General features: G+C 31.9%; 3 protein-coding genes across 3 annotated transcripts; 2 read left to right on the forward strand and 1 right to left on the reverse strand.

Moving 5' to 3' along the window:
- Window positions 1-6,937, forward strand: LOC109538299 (SET domain-containing protein SmydA-8). Its single transcript, XM_019905470.2, has 9 exons — window positions 1-238; window positions 298-446; window positions 3,107-3,268; window positions 3,328-3,450; window positions 4,117-4,374; window positions 4,965-5,185; window positions 5,253-5,498; window positions 6,341-6,455; window positions 6,553-6,937. The coding sequence occupies exons 1-9, from the start codon at window positions 101-103 to the stop codon at window positions 6,842-6,844; spliced, it is 1,704 nt and encodes a 567-aa protein (XP_019761029.1). The 5' UTR covers window positions 1-100; the 3' UTR covers window positions 6,845-6,937.
- LOC109538300 (PTS-dependent dihydroxyacetone kinase 1, dihydroxyacetone-binding subunit DhaK) lies at window positions 6,848-12,543 on the reverse strand. Its single transcript, XM_019905473.2, has 5 exons — window positions 12,250-12,543; window positions 11,429-12,193; window positions 9,674-9,883; window positions 9,196-9,466; window positions 6,848-7,316 (listed from the first exon to the last, which is right to left on the reverse strand). The coding sequence occupies exons 1-5, from the start codon at window positions 12,449-12,451 to the stop codon at window positions 7,070-7,072; spliced, it is 1,695 nt and encodes a 564-aa protein (XP_019761032.2). The 5' UTR covers window positions 12,452-12,543; the 3' UTR covers window positions 6,848-7,069.
- Window positions 12,544-12,690: 147 nt separating this feature from the next.
- LOC109538298 (actin-interacting protein 1) lies at window positions 12,691-20,088 on the forward strand. The gene is made up of 12 exons (XM_019905469.2): window positions 12,691-12,800; window positions 12,860-12,967; window positions 13,034-13,155; window positions 13,266-13,356; window positions 15,261-15,589; window positions 16,489-16,773; window positions 16,834-17,055; window positions 17,219-17,324; window positions 17,514-17,731; window positions 17,788-17,946; window positions 19,146-19,296; window positions 19,455-20,088. The coding sequence occupies exons 2-12, from the start codon at window positions 12,952-12,954 to the stop codon at window positions 19,562-19,564; spliced, it is 1,809 nt and encodes a 602-aa protein (XP_019761028.2). The 5' UTR covers window positions 12,691-12,800; window positions 12,860-12,951; the 3' UTR covers window positions 19,565-20,088.
- The last annotated feature ends 161 nt before the right edge of the window (window positions 20,089-20,249 follow it).

Here is a 20,249-nt window from a genome sequence, read left to right on the forward strand (position 1 = left end):
CACATTTTCGAGTTTTTTATTTGTCGCGGGTGTGTACTCGCGTGTATGAAAAATATGCGAATTTGTCAATGTTTTTAATCTGAAAACACGAACACCTAAAATGGGTGGTCTTAAATGTGCAGAGTGTGAAGAACCTGCAGAATTAAAGTGTTCGGCTTGCAAGTTAGTGGCGTATTGTGGAAAGGAACATCAGAAGAAGCACTGGAAAGAACACAAAAATCTGTGCAGACCGTTTGAGGTACTTTAAATGTTCCAATGAGTTCATTATCAGTTTCGACATCAGCAAATATTTTTCAGATTGTAACTGATCCGGAAAAGGGAAAATGTCTGGTCGCTACTCGAGACTTACAACCTGGAGATTTAATTTTGGTGGAAAATCCCATAGTGTATGGTCCTCGACCGCATATGGTTGAAGAGGGTCCGGTTCCATGCCCGGGCTGCTGCAGGTAAGTTCTGTAGTGGAAAATTTTCCGACTGAACATTAATTATTAAAATATCTTCAAAAGTTTTAAGCGAAATTTTTGTGCTTTCGGTTTTGTCTTTTTTAAGTTCCCTCTTTTCATCAATTTTGAAACGAAAATTTTCAGAAATTCTGGCAAACATTATTAAAATATTTACCGGCATTAGGTTAAATTGTTCTAAAAAATATAGTAAGTTTTTAAATACCAAGAAATTGGAACATTTAATGTAAAGTAGGAGGCTTTCTGCGGATCATTGCCTGAAACGCAGTTTTCTGGCGCTTTAGCCGGTCTTTGAAAAAAATGTCTTCCTAACGTTTCGCAAGTTCAACTGACTTGCATATTCAGAGGCGTTGCGCTCGTGAAGTATCGCTTTACTCGCCTGTTTCAAGAAATGAAAAGGATTGAATCAATCATAAAATTTTTGAAAAACAGTTATTTGTAATTCGACAAACATGTCGATGAGATTTTTTTAATTTGCAAGTTGCAAGAAAAATTTGCACATTTTTGTCTTTATTTTTAATTTTTAGTGTTCGATATCTACATGTTTTCAAAAACTATAACCAATTGATTGAATATGTTTAAAAATTAAGTAATATTTCCATTGCCACGTTTTGCTTTCTTTAGAACAATCAACGCATTCAATTGTGAATCTACAATTTTTATTTCACTGTTGGGTGCTTTTTTCAATCCAAGATTATTTTTCTTAACATTTATCAAGTTGGAAAAAATTTCCTTAAATTTTTTCTGAAATTATTCTTTAAAAATATGTGAAAATTAAAAACGTTAACTGCATAGGTGAGATATTCTTCAAATTTCCTTTAATTCAGGCAACAAAAACGCAAATTCCACATTCATTGGTTTATTATGAACGTTTCTGTTTTCAAACCTCTATCGGATAAAATTCGTTTTCTTTATTCAGTGTACTTTAGATAAATTATTAAATTATCCATTTTAGTGCGAATTCAATTCTTGGAATCGCTAATTTATTTAGAATTCCGTTAAAAAAGATATTTAAGTGTTTGTATATTTAGTAGAAAAGCCGTTTTTATTGATTTATTTCTAGATGATCGAAAATACAGCAACAAGTTGCAGATTTTTCGGTTTTCTTTATCAGAAAGTTCGTTTTTACAAGCGGCCTGATGTTTATCTTTAAGTTTATGGGGCTATAAAAAACACAAAGAAATATTTAAAATATGTTTATGACGAAGTAAATAAGCTGTATTAGTTCTTCGCTCATATGTTATTGAGTCTTGGGTTTAAAATTGAAATAAAATCAATACTTAATAAGCGTCTTATTTATTACCAAGTGAGAATTTGTAATTTATGTTTTTAGATTAGTCAATTAAAGAATCAGTATGATTTCCCTAACCGATCAAATCATACTGAATCTATAAAAGTTGTCATGCTAATGCTAAACAACTTATATCATTCTGCGAATCAGCAACATTTTGTTGAGATACCAGAATTTATAGGGAAATGTGCCTAAGGCTTCATACTCAGATTTTATATTTTCAAGACACATATACTATAGAATTAATTATTTAATTAAAATATCTTAAATATAATGCGTCACGAAAATATAAAGCAAAATAAACCCACTAAAAATGTTTTCATTTAGTAGCAGTATAATTAAAATGTTGGTCAATAGGGTTTTAAAAGGTTGCACGCAAACTCCTTAGCAATTTTATTAGTAAATTTATTTGCTAAGAATCTCTAATAGGTACCATATATTTATCTGGAATCTCGTTATTTTTTAACGAGTTCGCGCTTTATATGATTATTTAAAACATGTTTAGGTCGTATCGCATTCAAACATGGAAGATCTAGAAATGAAAGGGACCAATAGGGCCAAAAATATTGACAAATTTTTCAAGAAAATAAAGGCTTTAACCTTATAGCACGTATAAAAATTATATTTAAACTATAAACTGATAACAACATTCTCACAGTATTTAAAAACAAATATTAGGACTGAAAACACATTACAAAGCATTACAGAAAAGAATAATATTTAATTAAAATTTGTACAAAATTGTATATGTAAAATTCTATACCCTAATTCCTATGAGTCAACCCAATTTAATAAATTGGCACAGGAGACACAAGAAACTGCTAATGTAAATGCTTGTTTGTGTAATGTTTTATTTTTTAATGTTTATCTGTTGTTTATTTCTGTATGTTTTATTGATTCTTATCTGTTAACAGCATATAGGTAATGCGCGATTTTTTGCTTCAGACGCAAAAATATTATTCACATTTTTTTACGGATTTCCGAACTAGTCTATAGAATTAGGGAAGCGACATATTAATTTTTTTTCTCGAATCATACTTAGAGGAGATGAAACAATTGCACTATCCAATTAACTTTTTATATCATAAATAAAAGTTTTATCTTCTTTTAAACCGGGAAACATTTCGTGTTTCTTAATTTCTATCGCAGGTTTATCAGGTATATCAGGTTATAGCGGTAATGAAAGTTTTTCGCGTAAAATAGTCGAAACTGTTCGGCAAATTCAATAAAATTTACTTTAATATTTAAATAGAACGAGTTTACAAGCAAATGCTAAAATGATCAAGAAAAATGTGTACAAATACAAAAAAAATAATACAATATACAATAGATTTCCTTTTTTGTTCGACCGCAGGTTAATTATTGCTGATAATTCAGCGCGCTGTGATGGATGCGACTTTCCGATCTGCAATCCGGATTGTCCTGGACTCAAAGATATGGACAGACATGGACACGAATGCATGATTTTAGGTCTACGAGACGTAAAAGCTATAAATGGATTGCATGATTTTTACAGGTACTTGCCAATTATAACATGTTTATGTTGGTTTAACATTATTCTATTGAACTTTTCAGGCAAGATGCCCTATTGACTCTTCGATGTTTGCTTTTGCAAAATAGGCATCCAAAAAAGTTTGCACAACTTTTGGAGATGAACAGCCATCAGGATAAGCGAGGCGAAGATACGGAAACATACAAGTGAGTTTGTCATTTAAAATTGTTTTAAAAAGTCACATCCATAAAATTCATAACGAATATGATTTAAAAAGTTATTAACACAATCGCGTTTAACTTTAGCACGTACTCTAGAAATTGAAATTTTCTTTTAGAATTGTTAATAGAAAATTAATTGAATTTAAGTCTTATCTTGAATATGACGATTATTTCAGTATTGTTGTTTGTATGGAATGTTCACATGAAAATCATTTTAAAGAATGGGTAAACAAATATGAAAGAAAATACTAACAAAAATTGTTTTTTCCAAATTTGAATACATACGTACTTCCCTTTCATTTTTCTCAAAGTTTATTTGAAAGTTTCACTAAGTAGCAATTAATAGATTTATTGGAAAAGTTCAAGGATTAAGTAAAAAGAAGATTAACTTTCCCATCTTTTACCTCAAAAACTAAGGTTTTTTTATAATAAATCTACAAAACAATTCTGTTCTAAAATGAAAATGTTTCTCATTGTTGAAGTATATCCTGTATAAGTATTTTTTAAAAGTTTACTTTAATAATTTTTTTAACTGTAATAGAATTTTCATTCGACTAACAACTTAAAAAATATCAACATAAATTATCAACATTGTAATATTAATAGTAACTCTTGCAAAATACATTAATATTTAAAAATTGCACTTTTTAGAATCAACGAAAGTCGAGTTGTGGACTATTTGCAGGACAACTTTTTTGCACCCATGAGAATTCTAGAAGGAAAATCCGGAAAGCAAGTGTTGAAAGACATTTCTAAAGAAATTATTCATCAAATTTGTGGAATTGTCGACGTTAATGCACTAGAAATAAATCAGGATGCCGAAGTTACAGCTTTGTATCCTACAGCTTTCCTGATGGAACACAATTGTTTAAGTAACACGAAGCATATGTTCGACAATGCTGATAAAGGGTAAGAAAAATGATAATTCAAAGATTTTAGATGAATTTAATTGGGTAATAAATACATGAACATACACGATCAGCCAAACAAATATCCGTATTGTACATTATTTTATTCATCGGCCAAATGAAAGGACAAATTTGGGCACAAAAAAATAATTTCTAATCAAATTTAAAAATATGTAGGAATTTGGCTACATGAGTGGATTAGTTTTCGATATAGCTCTTCATGTTCTCAATTACTCTGTTATCTGCTTAAATTGTTAAAATATGATCAGCACAGATCTGAATATGTATTTGGAACATTTTCGTTTAATGGCCAAGAAATTTGCCTATACCAAAGTGCTAGTTTCTTGCAATCAAACTCCTCAGCATAAGAGGATTAGTTTTACGAACAATAAGCATTTAATTTATGAACTTATCGTTGTTTCACAAATAAAATTTTATCAATAAGCTTCCTAATAAAAAGTTTGCCAATATTTAATCTACTAGTGATTTAGAAGAAAGTTCATCAGCATAACAATATAAGTTTTTTATCGTTTATCGTTAGAATATAAATTGGTCTTTGGTTTACAAATAAAATTTAATAAATAATTCTAGATATACAATCACGATTAGAGCCTCGTTGCCTATAGCTAAAGGTGATCACATTTCAACCATGTACACTCACGCCTTGTGGGGTACTCAGGCTAGACGAGAGCATTTGAGAGAAACCAAGTACTTTTCGTGCAAATGCCTCAGATGTGCTGATCCTACTGAACTCGGAACTTACCTCAGCGCGTTAAAATGCATTGGCACGCAAGATGATGAGCCTTGCGGAGGTAGTTACTAATATATATATACTTTATATCTGTTAAATTTTTTAATTTGCACTTGGTGCATTTGAAGGCATCCAGCTTCCAATAGACCCACTCGATGACAATACGGAATGGGCGTGTAATAAATGCGACGCTAAATTAACCAATCATGAAGTCTGCTTTTTGGTCAACCAGATAGGCGAGGAGGTGGATAATGTTCAACTCTCAAATCCGACTGTTCGAGAATTGGACAGTATTTTAACGAAAATGTTAAACTTTGTCCATCCTAATCATTACCACGTTTATTCTGTGAAGCATTCCTTGGTACAACTATATGGTAAGGATAAAGACAGGTTTGTTCAAAGAGAAAGTCGCACTCTTATTTATGACTATTTAGATATTACAGATTGGCAGGGTTTTAAATGTAAAAATACTAGTTTTGCTTTATATTTTGTAAATTTATTTTTTTCTTATCAGAACCCTACTACTTTTATGATTTTTATTAGAGCAATGGTAAGTAAATAGAATTCTCACTTATTTAATCAGACGAAATTGCTAACAATCGGCACCTGGGAAGATTAATAAGGAAAACTGGAGAAATTGTAAGAAACTATATCGTTAAACCGATAACGTAAACTTATTTTTTTGGTTTGGATGGATGGTTGACAACAAGATGAATTTCCATTCTATTATGTAGATTTTTAAGTAAGAATCTCCAGACGAGGAAGACTGGTTCATGGACAATTCATTCAATAGAACTACCAACAAAGTCGCCTGATTTCAATTATTTGGGCTTTATTCTTTGGAGGAATTAAACGAATATTTTTTATGCGAGGGCAGATTCAATTTCCAATATTAACACAACATTACAAATCAAAATCAAAAATAGTATACTCGAATATACTCGTAAATGGTGCTGGACTCGTAATTAATATCTTATTAAGTCTAGTTTATGGTCCAATAAGTAAATTTTTCTGCTCACTACTTGAGTTACTTAATTTTAAGGGTTTTCAAACCAAAAGTTTTTTTATTAATTTATACTGTATAGTAAGATTTACTAGTTCCATCAAAAAAGTTGATATCAGGGTGATTCAAAATTGGGGTCATTTATCATAAATAGCAGTCGTTTTCGTTACCGTACTCTGTATAAAAAATATTGAAGATTGATGTTTGCTTCAGGTTATCAGCAAGGATACATGCCAAATCAACTAAGCGACGACATAATTGCTAAAAAGGCAACTATGTGCCGTGAACTATTGGAAATAACAAAGAAAATTGATCCAGCAAATGCTAGGTATAGTAAACGTGAAATAAAAATCAGTAATTTCTATTGAGTAAAGCAAATGGTTGAAAATTGCGTCCCCTTAAACAATACATCATATTTTTTCTAGGCTTCCTTTGTACTCGGGAGTTTTGCTTCATGAGCTTTACTTGGCCAATATGATTCTCATCAAAAGGAAATGGGATCTTGGTATTAAAACCAAAGTAAAGTCGATCAATGTTCTATTGCAAGAGTGTCAATCCGCCCTAAGTCAAGCCCTTAGAGTATTGGAGAATGAGCGCAATTCACCCGCTGGTGAGAAGCTAATCAGCTTAGTCAAATTCTCCGGCACAGAATTTGAAAAATTTGTATCCCGAAATAAAATTGATTTATCGGGAGTAACCACTGGGAAATCCAACTAATGATTAATATCAATAAATTAATACTGTATTTGTACTAAATAATTTGGCAATTCTGTTGTGTAAAATAAATAAATAGTTTACTTGCTAAAATAATTGGTATTTTTCCTTAGATTTTCTAATATCACTCGGGACCTTGAGCAATGTGTTAATGCACAAGTCCACTTTGCGTTGCGAAGGAATACAGCTACAACTCCTTTACGTTTTAAGAGCAAAATATTGCCGATTTCAATCCATGCATCTCAATTTCACAGCTTCACAAACTGCTCGCAACCAAATCCCAACCGCATGGGCCCCAGGGTTCGGATATTTGGATCCCTGCTGTCTGGTGCTTTGCGCTACTTCTTCTGCTTTAGCTACACCAGTTTCAAATGCATAAATATATTGCCCGTTTGCTGAGTTCTTCCTAACTAATACTGCACAAGCCTCTAATGGATCGTACATGGTTTTGTCTCCTATATCCACGTTGCCATACCTGAAAATAATCAATTTGCTATATCGATTATCAAGTATCTGTGTTTTTCGTCCAAAATTTATTTTCAAGTTACTAAACTTGGACTTAAACAAGTCCTCCATTCAATTTTCGTGCAGAATATTTTTCTTTTAAATCGGATATTTAACTTATAATTGATGTGATATATCAAATTATAAAATATATAAAATAAATAATATAAAATATAAAAGACTAAAATTTTTGAGGCGAAATACCCAACAAGAAGTTAAAAAAAATATACATTTTCAATACAGGGAGAACAAGCGCTTTCTGTAAAGACACATGGCGCCAGTTTTTTTCAAACTCATATGAGGTCCTTTGCAACATTTTTAATCTTAGATATATCCAAAAACATAATTTTTCGAACACAACACATACCTACACATTTCTGCGTTCAAAATGTAAGAACATTTTCTGATAACTTGTGATGTTACATCGTTGAAAAGTTATTCTGAAAGGAAACTGAGGATGTTCTACAAGACCCAAAAATAAAGCCAAATAAAGCACACAGAAGGTTAAAAATGTTGAATGAATGATAATGTTGAACTAATGAAAATATTAATCATTGTAAAGCCTTCAAAAGTTAATTCAAAAAATTTTGTTAGGTTCGAGTATATCAGCAGAGAAAATTCGAAAACAAAATTTTCATTATTCCTTCTTATAATTAATGATCAATGTATACTTAAACTGTTTTATGACTTTCCAAGTAAAATATTTAGTTGTCACATTTCACATAATTTATTATTTTTTTATATTCCATAATTTAAGTACTTTTGAGTTCTTATCTAAATTTTTTCAAAATTTTCAACTGCTACGTAAGACTAAAACTACTCGAAAACCAAATTAAAAACAGCCAACACTAAACATTTAAAGCAATTTACGGCCTTTGATTTAGACATTATACTTTATTATATTATTTTAATAATACTCATAAAATATTTTAATATACGCAAATATACGATATATTGCCTCTTAATGATGAAAAATACTTAAAATCCCATTGAAAACACTTACAAGTTTCTTGAAATACTGTATTTAATCTTAATAATCGTATCAAAACTTAATTTTTTACATATCTAGTTTTATATTAATTATTATTTTATATTTGATAGTAAAACAACTGAAACGTACGTAATACAGCTGCCCATAAACTTAGGTTGAAAACTCGTTTAAAAAGAGGCTTTCAAATTTTTGACAACTAAAATAAATTAATGTAATTGAATTATTCTTTCTTAAGTTTTTATTGACCAGGTTAATTTAAAGGTGTGTTAATTGGTAGAATGACGTTAGCAAAAACAATAAGAAAAGGATGTAAAATTTAATTTGAGGATTATCCCTGTAATAATGTGTTCTTTAATTGAGCTGAAAATGTTACCTTTGTTTAATTGGTTTTAAAACGTTAAAATTCTCAAATAATTCGTGTTTTTTATTTTATATTATTATAATGTATTCACAGTTAAGAAAGAGGCAAGAGTATTATTTATTTTCTGAAGTCTGAATGAATAATTTTAAATTCTATTCGAGATCCGCATTCAAACACCTTAAGCTGATGACGATTTTTAGAAAACAAGTCTCTGTATCTGAAATATGCAAGTATTATATTCACAGAATGGAACAGTAACATAAGACAGCGGCTTTGAATGTTTTGGATATATCCGAAAGTAATGGAAATGTTTTAAATATATTTTTATTTTAAATTCTAATATAATTATTCCATTACATATTGTTCAGCACCAAAATGTACAGCTATACCTGCGGACGTTTTTGTTCACAGGTGCTTCTGATACGGACTCAATATGCACAAAGAAAAAAATTTAAATATTTGTCTACCTTTGGTTTCAAACTCAGATAACCAACTTACTTCTTTATGGCTAAACTGGCATTTTCTAATGCTTTCAGCCACATTTCCGCTTGCACGTTGTCTTCTTCCGAATACTGTCCAAATGTTTTTGCTGCAGCCTCGAAAATAATTGAATACAGACAACCCATGGTGCCTCCAATTGATTTCTCCAACAATTTACTCAAGGAAAGGAAAAATGTAAATGGGTAGACGGCGTTTAGCTTGTTGTTGCATGCTCTTTTGTTTAAAACTTCTGCCATAACTCGCAACCTGGTGCCAGTATCGCCGTCACCTGAAACAAATCAACATCCATTTGAAATAGTGCCAACGTTTCTATATTTAATAGATATTAGGAAACTTTTAAGTTGAAATGCGTAATAAACTACTTAAATATTAGATAATATTTTACTCGACTCAATTTTAGCTCCATGCTAATGACAGGCTCCTCAAAAAATCCTTGCTGTTCGAAAACTTAAAGCAAAATGTAGATAAACCCTACCTTGTTCGCTATCCATCTTATTCAGCATTTTTTCGCATGATATTAAAGCATCACAAGCAAACTGAAGACAAAGTTGCAAAATATTAGCCGCTCGGTCTTGTAGTTTGGGCCCCTTAACTGGTGGTGACAGTCTACACTTTTTCCTTAAGCTGCCAGGGATTATATTCTCGGATATAGAAATGGTTTCCCTTTGAAAAACCGGCTTCCATCCTATAAATCAAACTGTGAAAATTATGAATACATGAGGTGGTTTAGTTCTTATGTTGAATATTTATATTACTACTTAAGTGTAGGAAAATAGTAGAATGGTTTGAAGCTTAAAATAATGCAGTGACCTTTGCAGGAACGAATAAATAACGAATATACTAAAATTCTAGAAAACTAGAACTGAAATAATGGTAATAGTAGAATTTTTGAACTTTTTTGAATCCAAATGTTGAACAAGTTAGAGCTAAATTTAAGTACCTATAATTTTTTATGAAAAACAAGTTTATCAGCATTTTACTACCGGACGGTTAACAAAAGATTCGAAACTTTTATCTCTACTGAATATACAGTGTCACAGAAATAAGTACCTACCGTAAATTCAGGGAAAATAGACCTTGACCAAATATGAAAAACATCCAATAATAGACCCGCAAAAGTTTCGTTGTGAAACGCGGGGCGTCACAGTTTACTTTGAAAAGTAGAAATTTCTGCCAAACGAGTTTAAAGAATTTGATAAAACTGGTAGAAAAAAGGTAGTAAAGCCTAGATGAGGTGCTTCTTTTCAGTTATTTTATTTCTTGTAGTTTTTCAAGTGGCGTGGATGCCGCTATGTTATTGGGTATTTTTGAAGAAAATACCTATCGTATGCTACTGATCCTTTGAAGAATAAAAAATAAATTTAATTAAATGTTCAACCCTGAAGAAAAAACACTCTTTTATTTCCATTTTCCGGTAAAAAAACACTTTTATGATGAAAATAATCTAGGGACAAGCTACAAAATAATCCATTGGCGCTGCTAAATAGGGCTCAGAAATGTATTGATGTCAGTGGCAATCATTTTCAGCAACTATTATAAATACATATTAAGTCTGTTAAAATATTAGGTAATTCTTAAAATAAACTAAGTATTTAGTTCTTCGCTTTACCTCATTGGTATTGTGAAATTTCATCATCAAAATCTTTTTATACCGGGAAACGGTGCGTCGTACGACAAAAATAAAAGAGTACTTTGTTCTTCAGAATTGAACAGTTAATTAAAATGTATTTTTTATTCTTGAAAAAACCAATCGTGTTCAAATTTACGCCACTGGTAAAATTTTAAAAAATTCATTATTTAGAATAAGCAGATCTTACAGCCTTCATTACCCACAAAGTTTAATTAAAATTTATCAAACCGCTATGCAGAAATTAATGTTTTTGTATTTTTTAAGGTAAAGTTAGACGCCCCGTATTTTCACTACTAAGCTGTTGCCCATGTATATTTTGCCCATGTATCTTTGTATTTTTTTTTTAATTTGGGAAAGGTTTATTTACCCCTGAATTTACAATATCTACTTATTTCTAAGACACCCTGTATATAATTTATGTTAATGTATAAGTATTTAAAAAGTCTCGAATAGCAATTTGATAGCAAAAGCTCAGCTTTTGCGATCGCATTATTACTTAGGTATTACTAATTTGATCAAGTAGTAAGTAACTACCTACTTAAATAAATATTGCAAATTATCAAGAAACATTTTTTTTCTATAATAATAAAAGCAAATTACCTGTGGCAGCACATGGGTCATCCAAAAGATCTACCAGATCCTTATCAAACACTTTCAAAATAGTCACCGTTAAGTCCACATCGCACTTCAAATGTAAATAAGTCCCTATATAAAATCGAACCACTTGCAATTCCAGACCACTTAGAAACTTTAGTGAATGTCTAAAAAATATGTACTCTTCATGTTGACCTAAAGCTCCCAAATTGTTCACTAACACCACTACACTTTCTCCTGATACTAAATTTAGCGTTTTATTTGAGCTAATTTCCAGTAGTAAATGTTGCACTGTTTCATCTAAAATATCCATTATTGACAATTTCTTTAAGCTCGTTTTTCGTCGTCCTCCACTATCCAAGTCAGTGGCACATTTGTCGCAATATAGGCAATCCCTCGAGGATATTAACATTTTCTTTATATTCGTTCCAATGCTAATAATGTGCTCATTCACTTTAGAACAGTAACTATATATTTCTGTCATAGACTTATTTCTCACTGCCAGGGCTCCAGCAATTTTATTGACTAGAACAATACCAGTTAAGCCTCTCCTTCCACTTCTGGGGTATATGTTGTTGCGACAGTCATCGGATACGCCTAAAAGGGCTACATGCAAATCATCATTTTCAGCACGCTCTACTGCCAGGCCAAAGTTCAATAAATCTGTAGAGGTTGCTTGAACTGTAACAAGAATCCCTTTGACGTGGTTAACACTGAGTTCCCTCAAAGTTCTTAAAACCACACTTGGGGTAGGAGGATCTGTACCCTTTCCTGAAAAGTTTGTGTAGGGCACAATTCGGGGTGCACAATTCTGTTGAAGGATGTACCTTGAACTGCAGCCGTTAACATCCCAGCCCCTACATACTCGGTGTGGCAGGAAGAGCCTCCAGACACTACTCTTACTTTATCATTTTCTTTGTAATTTTTCATCGCGATAACTTCGCCAAAATCAAATAAAACGACGTCATGATTGAATGATGCATATCCTCTAATGTACAGGTCGATTTGGTCTTGGGAATTTATGTCCATATTTTGTAGAATTACAAAGAATTTTGAAGCAAAATTTCAAAACTAACCTAAACAGCTGTCGTACATAAATACACCCGAAGTTAGCCCCAAAGTTGTGTGTATGAGCTGGATAATCATCGTCAACTACTAGTACGATCCTGCAATGTCCTGTGCGAGAGAATGAGAAAACACGATTGGCGCTCGTCGAATCCAACATAAGGTGCAAACGAAAAGCGATGACCAATGACCTTATGATCAGCCTAACTTCGTGGCACTTCAAGTGACAAAACTCCCTGACATTTCCTTATAAGGAAAACATAACCGCTACATTGCAGGAAATAAATTTGAGGAGATAAAGCAGATATTTGCAGTAAGTAAATTGGGTGCAAGTGTGTGAACTGTGTCCAAAATCAGTTTCATTACTTTCAGTTTGAACATTGAATTTACTGTTGCCCAAGTCCCAAGGTTAAGTTGATTGATTAACCGCTTTATTTAGAAAGGATATTTGTGGTCCAGAAGTCATGTCCTACGCTTGTAGTAAGTTGTTTTAAATCCAAAACTTTGCTTTCGTATAATGTAACAAATTCCCCATTTGATTTCTAGAAAGTATTTACGCTACTCTTCCCAAAACTCAAAGAGGTCAACCACTTGTTTTGGGTGGAGATCCTAAGGGGAAAAATTTCCTGTACACAAACGGAAATTCCGTTATTATAAGGAATATTGCTGTAAGCATGTACTGTTTCATTATGTTACCCATAATTCATCTACATTTGTAGTTTTAGCAAGTTATTTTCATTCGTTCAACTACTTAAATTTACTGTGGTTTTTTTTCTAGAATCCTGCCATTGCTGACGTTTACACTGAACATTCTTGCCCCGTAAATGTTGCAAAGTATTCACCCAGTGGATTTTACATTGCATCTGGAGGTAAGTGTAATTGCACGTTTAAAAATTTACTGGACACTTGTTTATAGGATGTTTTTAAATAGTTGTTTATAATTAAGTCAACTCTATTTTTCAATGCGATTTTAGGAATTCTGAAGAAAATTAGTATTCGTAATTGCTTTCGAATACATCAAATGCAAATATTTAATGACTCACAATTGAAGAAATGGATCATAAACGAAATTGTTTTTATATACTTAATAAGTACTGACTGGAAACCTTCATTTAAGTATCATCAGTAAATCTATTGCTATATAGAGTACATACAGGATTATTGATTGAACTTTGGCCATCCCGTTTTTATATCTAATTTGAAATTTGAAAAAAAATATTAAGAACAAAAGTTCTATACTTTTTTATATTTAATTAATGTGACAAGATTAATAATTTTTAAAGAAATTTCATAATTTTTAGTGCATATGCGAACTCCACGTTAAATTCCCCTCAACTGGTTTTATATTTTATTTTAGAGAAAATAATTGCATAAAATTTAACATCACTTTGATATCAATTAATATTATACTTTATACATCAACCATATTTTTCCCTAAATATAAGAATGAAAATTATTCGTTGACCCAGTCAGATTTAAAAGCAAACACTGTTTCGAAGTGTTTTGTAAGTTGTTCATTTCACTTACAAAGTTTATGACAATTTTATTCATCTTTGATATTATTATTATTATTATTAATATGAATTATGTTTAAAATATTAGAATATTATCAGCTTCAGGGTCTGGCAATTAATTGACTGAAATTCGAATGCAGAGAGAAATACATGATATTATTAATTTTGTTATTTCATAAAATAAAATTAATTATTGGTTTATTTCTTCATTTCTTCAGTATGGAAGAAAAACAGATTCAATTCCATGTTTCTGTACAAATCAGGTTTTGCGAGTAAAAATCATCGAAATGAGCTTTAAAAACCCTTTAATTAGTGAAAAATGAAAGTAAAATTCATTCCTCAAAATGTATTATAGTTTACCCACCTCAATGCATTTTCGATATCGTGTAACTAATGACTTTATTGCAACCATAAAAAAACATATTCTACCTACTTTTTATACTGAAAAGTACCTATGTTTTATAATGGTAGAAATTAACATAAATTAATAAAAAGAACAGTCGTGTTTCGATTTGCTGATAAAAAATATTCAGTTTGGTAATAGAACGGAGTCCATAGGCAAAACCAAAAAATATAATTTTCTTTTGCAGTATGCTCCTCCGAATGCTGATAAATTTATAAGTTTGTTTTTTTCCTCCAGCTTTAAGCACACTTTTTTTTCGAACATAGTTTATAAGGCGTAAAACCCATTTTTTCTAAATGAGAACAACAAAACATTTGAGAAGAAATATAATGATAAAAAATGCAGTAACATGCAAATGTTTTCTTCAACTGATGCATACAGATGCGTCTCATTTGGCTATGAATCTCCACAAAAGTTTATATATTTGCTGTTTCATTACATTTCAACACTTTGTGATTATAAAGTCCCGTCCTGTTTTACCTAAAATTTCGGATCCGTTTGTGCCAAAAAATGTGTGCTATGGACGTTGAAGGCTTACCGCTCATAAAATTTGATTTCTCAACTCCCAAAACTGTTGGCAAACATGTAATTGGAAATTGGTATAATGGAAAATCTGCCTGTTTGAAAATAATTTTTTGGGTATATTTCTTTCTGATTTCTATTTTTCTATTGGTCTTATCCGCTTGAACATTTTAAATAGTGGACTTCAAAATTAAATCAAGCAACAACTTTTGGTTTTCTTTAACGTAATGGATTTTACAAAGAAAGACATTAATTGAAAGAGTGCCATATACGACAACTAAGAAGTTTCAAATATTTTCGCAAGAAATACTAATTCTCATGATATTTCTTTAAGACCAATCTGGCAAAGTCCGTATTTGGGACACGGTCAACAAGGAACATATTTTGAAAAATGAGTTCCATCCATTCGGCGGTCCTATTAAGGACATTGCTTGGTCGCCTGATAACCAACGAATGGTGGTAGTGGGCGAAGGGCGCGAAAGGTTTGGACATGTTTTCATGTCGGAAACTGGAACCTCAGTGGGCGAAATTTCAGGACAGTCGAAACCAATTAATTCGTGCGACTTTCGCCCAACTAGACCTTTCAGGATTGTCACTGGCAGTGAAGATAATACTATTGCTGTATTTGAAGGACCACCATTCAAATTCAAGATGACGAAACAAGTACGTAATTATTAGATTTAGATTGATAATAAAGCGAGCACTATGAATTGATGCATGCATAAATGGAAATTAAAACAATATGCCCGTTTATTCATTGCTTAGTTAATACTTCATCCAAAGCCAAAGCACACAAATACAGTTAATCTGGATTGATACGACTGGGACAAACACTTCGTTTTTTGTATCCTTAACGCGCCACTTAAAGTGCTGAATTGCTATTTGTATTGTCGTAGTCAGATTATGCACTCTTTGCTGGTCTCATCAAGCATGATTGCCTATACCGTTACACGGAAATTAAATATATTTATATACTCCACTCAAATTCATTATCATTATTACTTATCTGAAATCCGATATTAAATTTGTCTTGACATAATCATATATGGATAAAAATGAATAATATTTATTTTTGTATTAGTGACAAATGATGACTAAGTGCGTGAATTTCATTAACAAAGGTTCTGTGTGCTCATTCCCTTGTCATGATTTAATGATTTTATCTAATAAACAGTTTCTGTAATATCTTGCATCGATTCAAATGTGCTCAAATATATTTGGGAACACCTACACATAGTTGTAGATGTATTAATAGATTAAGTAAATGTGTCTAATTTTATATAGTGCGTCGTGTTGATCTTATTACATTAGCAGATATTAAATGCAATACTTACTTCGAAAATGTGTAAATGATTGAAAACCCAATATGGTTAATGGAGAATCATAAGGACTGTATTGCTGACTGATTTAGTTTAGTTTGTCATTATTTTTGCTAATATATCTGTGAAATGGAAAACTTGCCTTAAACTAGATATCTTGGGCATAAACGTTAGTTAGGGTCCCGTCTTAAATGTTGTTAAAATAAATAATTTTTCAGCAAATGTATTTATTTTCTTTTTCAGGACCATTCGCGTTTTGTTCAAGCCGTACGTTACTCGCCATCTGGAAATCTTTTCGCTTCGGCCGGTTTCGATGGTAAAGTTTTCCTTTACGATGGAGCCTCCTCAGATTTGGTGGGCGAGGTTGGAAGCCCCGTACATGCTGGAGGAGTTTATGGAGTGGCTTGGAGTCCAGATGGAAAACAACTTCTAACTACCAGCGGCGATAAAACAGCCAAACTCTGGGACGTGGAATCCCGAGAAGTTGTATCGGAATTTAAACTAGGAAGTACTGTCGAAGATCAACAGGTAAGTGTTTGGTAAAATATTGAAAAACGTGCAATGTGGAAGATAAAAATTTGCTAACAGGTATCCTGCTTATGGCAAAATGAATATCTTCTGTCGGTGTCACTTAGTGGGTTTATCAACTATTTGGACGTGAACAATCCTGAGAAACCACTAAGAATAGTTAAAGGCCACAATAAACCCATTACTGTTCTCACGCTGAGTGACGACAGAAACACCATATTTACTGGATCTCATGATGGTATTGTTACTAAGTGGAATACAGAAACAGGAGAAAACGAAAAGGTTTGTTCAGAATTCCGTTATATTTTAAATTACTTTTGCTATTAGCACACCTTTTTGAATGTTTTTGTTGCGTCTTTGTTCTCCCGATAAAGGTTGGGTCTATCTGCAATATACTTTGTTTCTTTCAATTTCCTACGATTTTATCAACATGTTATTGTTATAGATTGATGGGGCTGGGCATGGAAACCAAATAAACACCATGCGGGTCCACGATGGTACTCTTTACACAGTGGGAATTGATGACAGTTTGAAGCAGGTCGATATCGAAGGTAAGATACATCGATATGTTTGTGTTATTCCATGCTTATTTCTCCAGAATAAATTCTATTTGGGTAAATATTGCATCTACTTTTAAAAATATCGGGTTCATTAATCGTCGCCTTTTTTGGCTGCCATGATAAAATTATTCTGTTTTTTTTTTCTTTAAACCCGGAATTCTTAATAAATTGTTCTTATAGGAAATGCTTATAGACCTCAAGATTTAAAATTGAGTTCCCAGCCCAGAGGTATGGATATTTTGAAGGAGCAAAACATAGTTGTAGTTGCCAGTATAAATGAAATTACTGTTGCGAAAGACAATAGAAAACTTAGTACTCTGAAAGTCAGCTACGAGCCAACGAGCGTGAGCTGTTCACTTCGAGGACATATTGCTATTGGGGGATCTGTGGACAACAAGGTAATTTCAATATCGACGTACACATTATAAGCGCTAATTTTCTTCTTTCCGCACAGGTCCATATTTATGAACTGAACGGGGATAATTTAAACCTCTTGCGGGAGTTGGATCATTTGGGCCCAGTCACCGACGTTGCATATTCTCCAGATGACAAGTATTTGGTCGCTTGTGATGCCAACAGGAAAGTTATTATGTACGAAATTGAAGAATACAAGGTGAGTTTCATATTAGATAAACTTCAGTTTGAGACCGAAACTAAAAGAGGCTGTTCTGGTTAAAATTTTTGGAACATCTGGCTTCCAACCGGATGTTCGTTTAATACACACAAAATTAAATATTTTTAAAAGCTTTTCTGGATGCTCTAATCTGAATTTTTCTTTAGACAAAAGAAACTGACTAAATTCTATCAGAATCCTTTTAGAAACTTAGTCATTAAAATCATATTTTAGTGCGCCTATTTGTGTGGCTTTGAACGCAAATATATTATTTTTTAAATTACTTGGTCAACAAACACATATACGGTAATTTCGGACTTGGTCACTTTTAGCTTTAAACCCAAGATATGTCCGTTTAATTTTTTCCTTTAAAATTAAAACTGCTTTCCTAAAAGCCAATTCTAAACACACAATAACATGTTAGTTATAAAATCTAATAAATTGTGTTTTATTGCTTGCCGGATCAGATTGTAAGTATTGTATATTTAAGTTTCTATTCAGCAATTACAGTTATAAAGGTGGAATTGTATGCATTGAATATTTGTCTGTGGATTGAAGTATCGTTTGCTTGAAATATCTCCAATCAACTTATTTCGCTCAATATTTCTTTGTTCTGGTTTTGTGTCATAACACAGTAGGAATATAACACAAAACATGGACAAAATATGAAGATGTTTTGTTTTTGGGGGTCAGGGCTTTAACATTTTAAAAACTTTCTAATTTTTTTTGCTATGCATAACATAAAGGAGTATCGACAAGTTTTTGGAAGTTTTCTAACATTTTAGTTTCCGTCTTAACAGTTTCGAAAAGCATTGATTGGGTTTCTCAAACGTTTGTTTTGTTTTCAGCTGTTAAAAGCAAAATACGAAAAATTGACAAAATGTAAAATATAGGATCAACACCGCCGGTAGTGTTTAAATGTATTTACATTAACACAAATATAATAGGAACGGCGGCTTGTTTATTGGAGATACCCGACCTAGCTATGTTATTCAATTCAATTATTCAGATGTATTTAGATTCGATTTTATTCTGTGTACTTGTTTTTATGCTACTCTAATTAATTCTTCATTGAGAGAGTTTTGGAAATGATATGTCCCAAATTTTGCCTTGTTCAAAGCATATTTTTCACACCACAATTAAATAATTTTATATCAGTTATTTATTGCGAAATATCAGCTATATTCTTTTTACCACAGCCAGCAACAAAGCAAGAATGGGGATTCCATAATGCTAGAGTAAACTGTGTTGCTTGGTCTCCCGATTCCTTGCTGGTTGCAAGTGGATCACTGGATACGAGTATCATCATTTGGTCTGTGGAAAAACCTGCCAAACATATTATTATTAAAAGTAAGTATCTGTTTAAAACACCTTTGAATTATGCTTGATTCTGTATACCCGATATGAATTATTACCGAGACAACTAAGTGAAGGAACGTTTCTTTGTCAATCGCAAAATGTTTGTTTTATTATCTTCCGAGAATTCATCGATAATTTTCCCTTTTTAGACGCCCACGCTCAAAGTCAAGTTACCAAATTATCTTGGGTGGATAATACAACTGTCGTTTCCGTGGGACAGGATTGTAACACCAAACTATGGACTATAACGCCATTCTAATATGCTCTATGTTTATACAAAATTTGTAATTCTGGTAATTTCAAATTTAAATTATTTTCGTACTTAGTCGCCTTTGCATTTAACGCCCATGTGATTTTTGTATGTTTCTACTAATTCTTGTTGCATATTTTATTTATATTTATTTATCATCCGATTTCAGTAGTTAAATACACAACGGCATGCTTTGAGCGCTCTGTAGTATTTTTTTGTATTATTTATATATCTGGCATAACTTCGTTATAACATGCATCAACAACTTTGAGAAATGACTGCTCATATTCCTACTAGTCATAAATTTTGCTGTTAATGCTCTTTCTGCTCAGTTCTTCAAGTCGTCTAAGGTTATGCAGATACAATTAAGGCCTATTTTATCTAACAATGTATTATGATGAGGGTGACATATATTTAATCGCGTTTGTATGGTTTGTGGATTGTTTATCGATGATGCAACATAGAGCTTTAATCATTTATGTATGACAAAGTATTACTTTATTTGTGAAATATAAAAATAATATACTTTTAAATGGTGTATTTTCATTCTTGAACCTGAGTGTCAGTGTTTTGGTTCCTTTAGGATTATAAAAGGATTATAAATGCATAGTGAAATGGAGGAATAGTATCTTTTTGGTCAGATTTCGAGCTAATTTTCTACTGTTTCGAGACGATGTACAGGATTTTTCTTGCC

This window comes from Dendroctonus ponderosae, unplaced genomic scaffold, assembly GCF_020466585.1.
Source record: "Dendroctonus ponderosae isolate FM_Combo_2020 unplaced genomic scaffold, Dpon_F_20191213v2 Dpon_F_20191213_2, whole genome shotgun sequence".
Taxonomy (NCBI): Eukaryota; Metazoa; Arthropoda; class Insecta; order Coleoptera; family Curculionidae; genus Dendroctonus; species Dendroctonus ponderosae.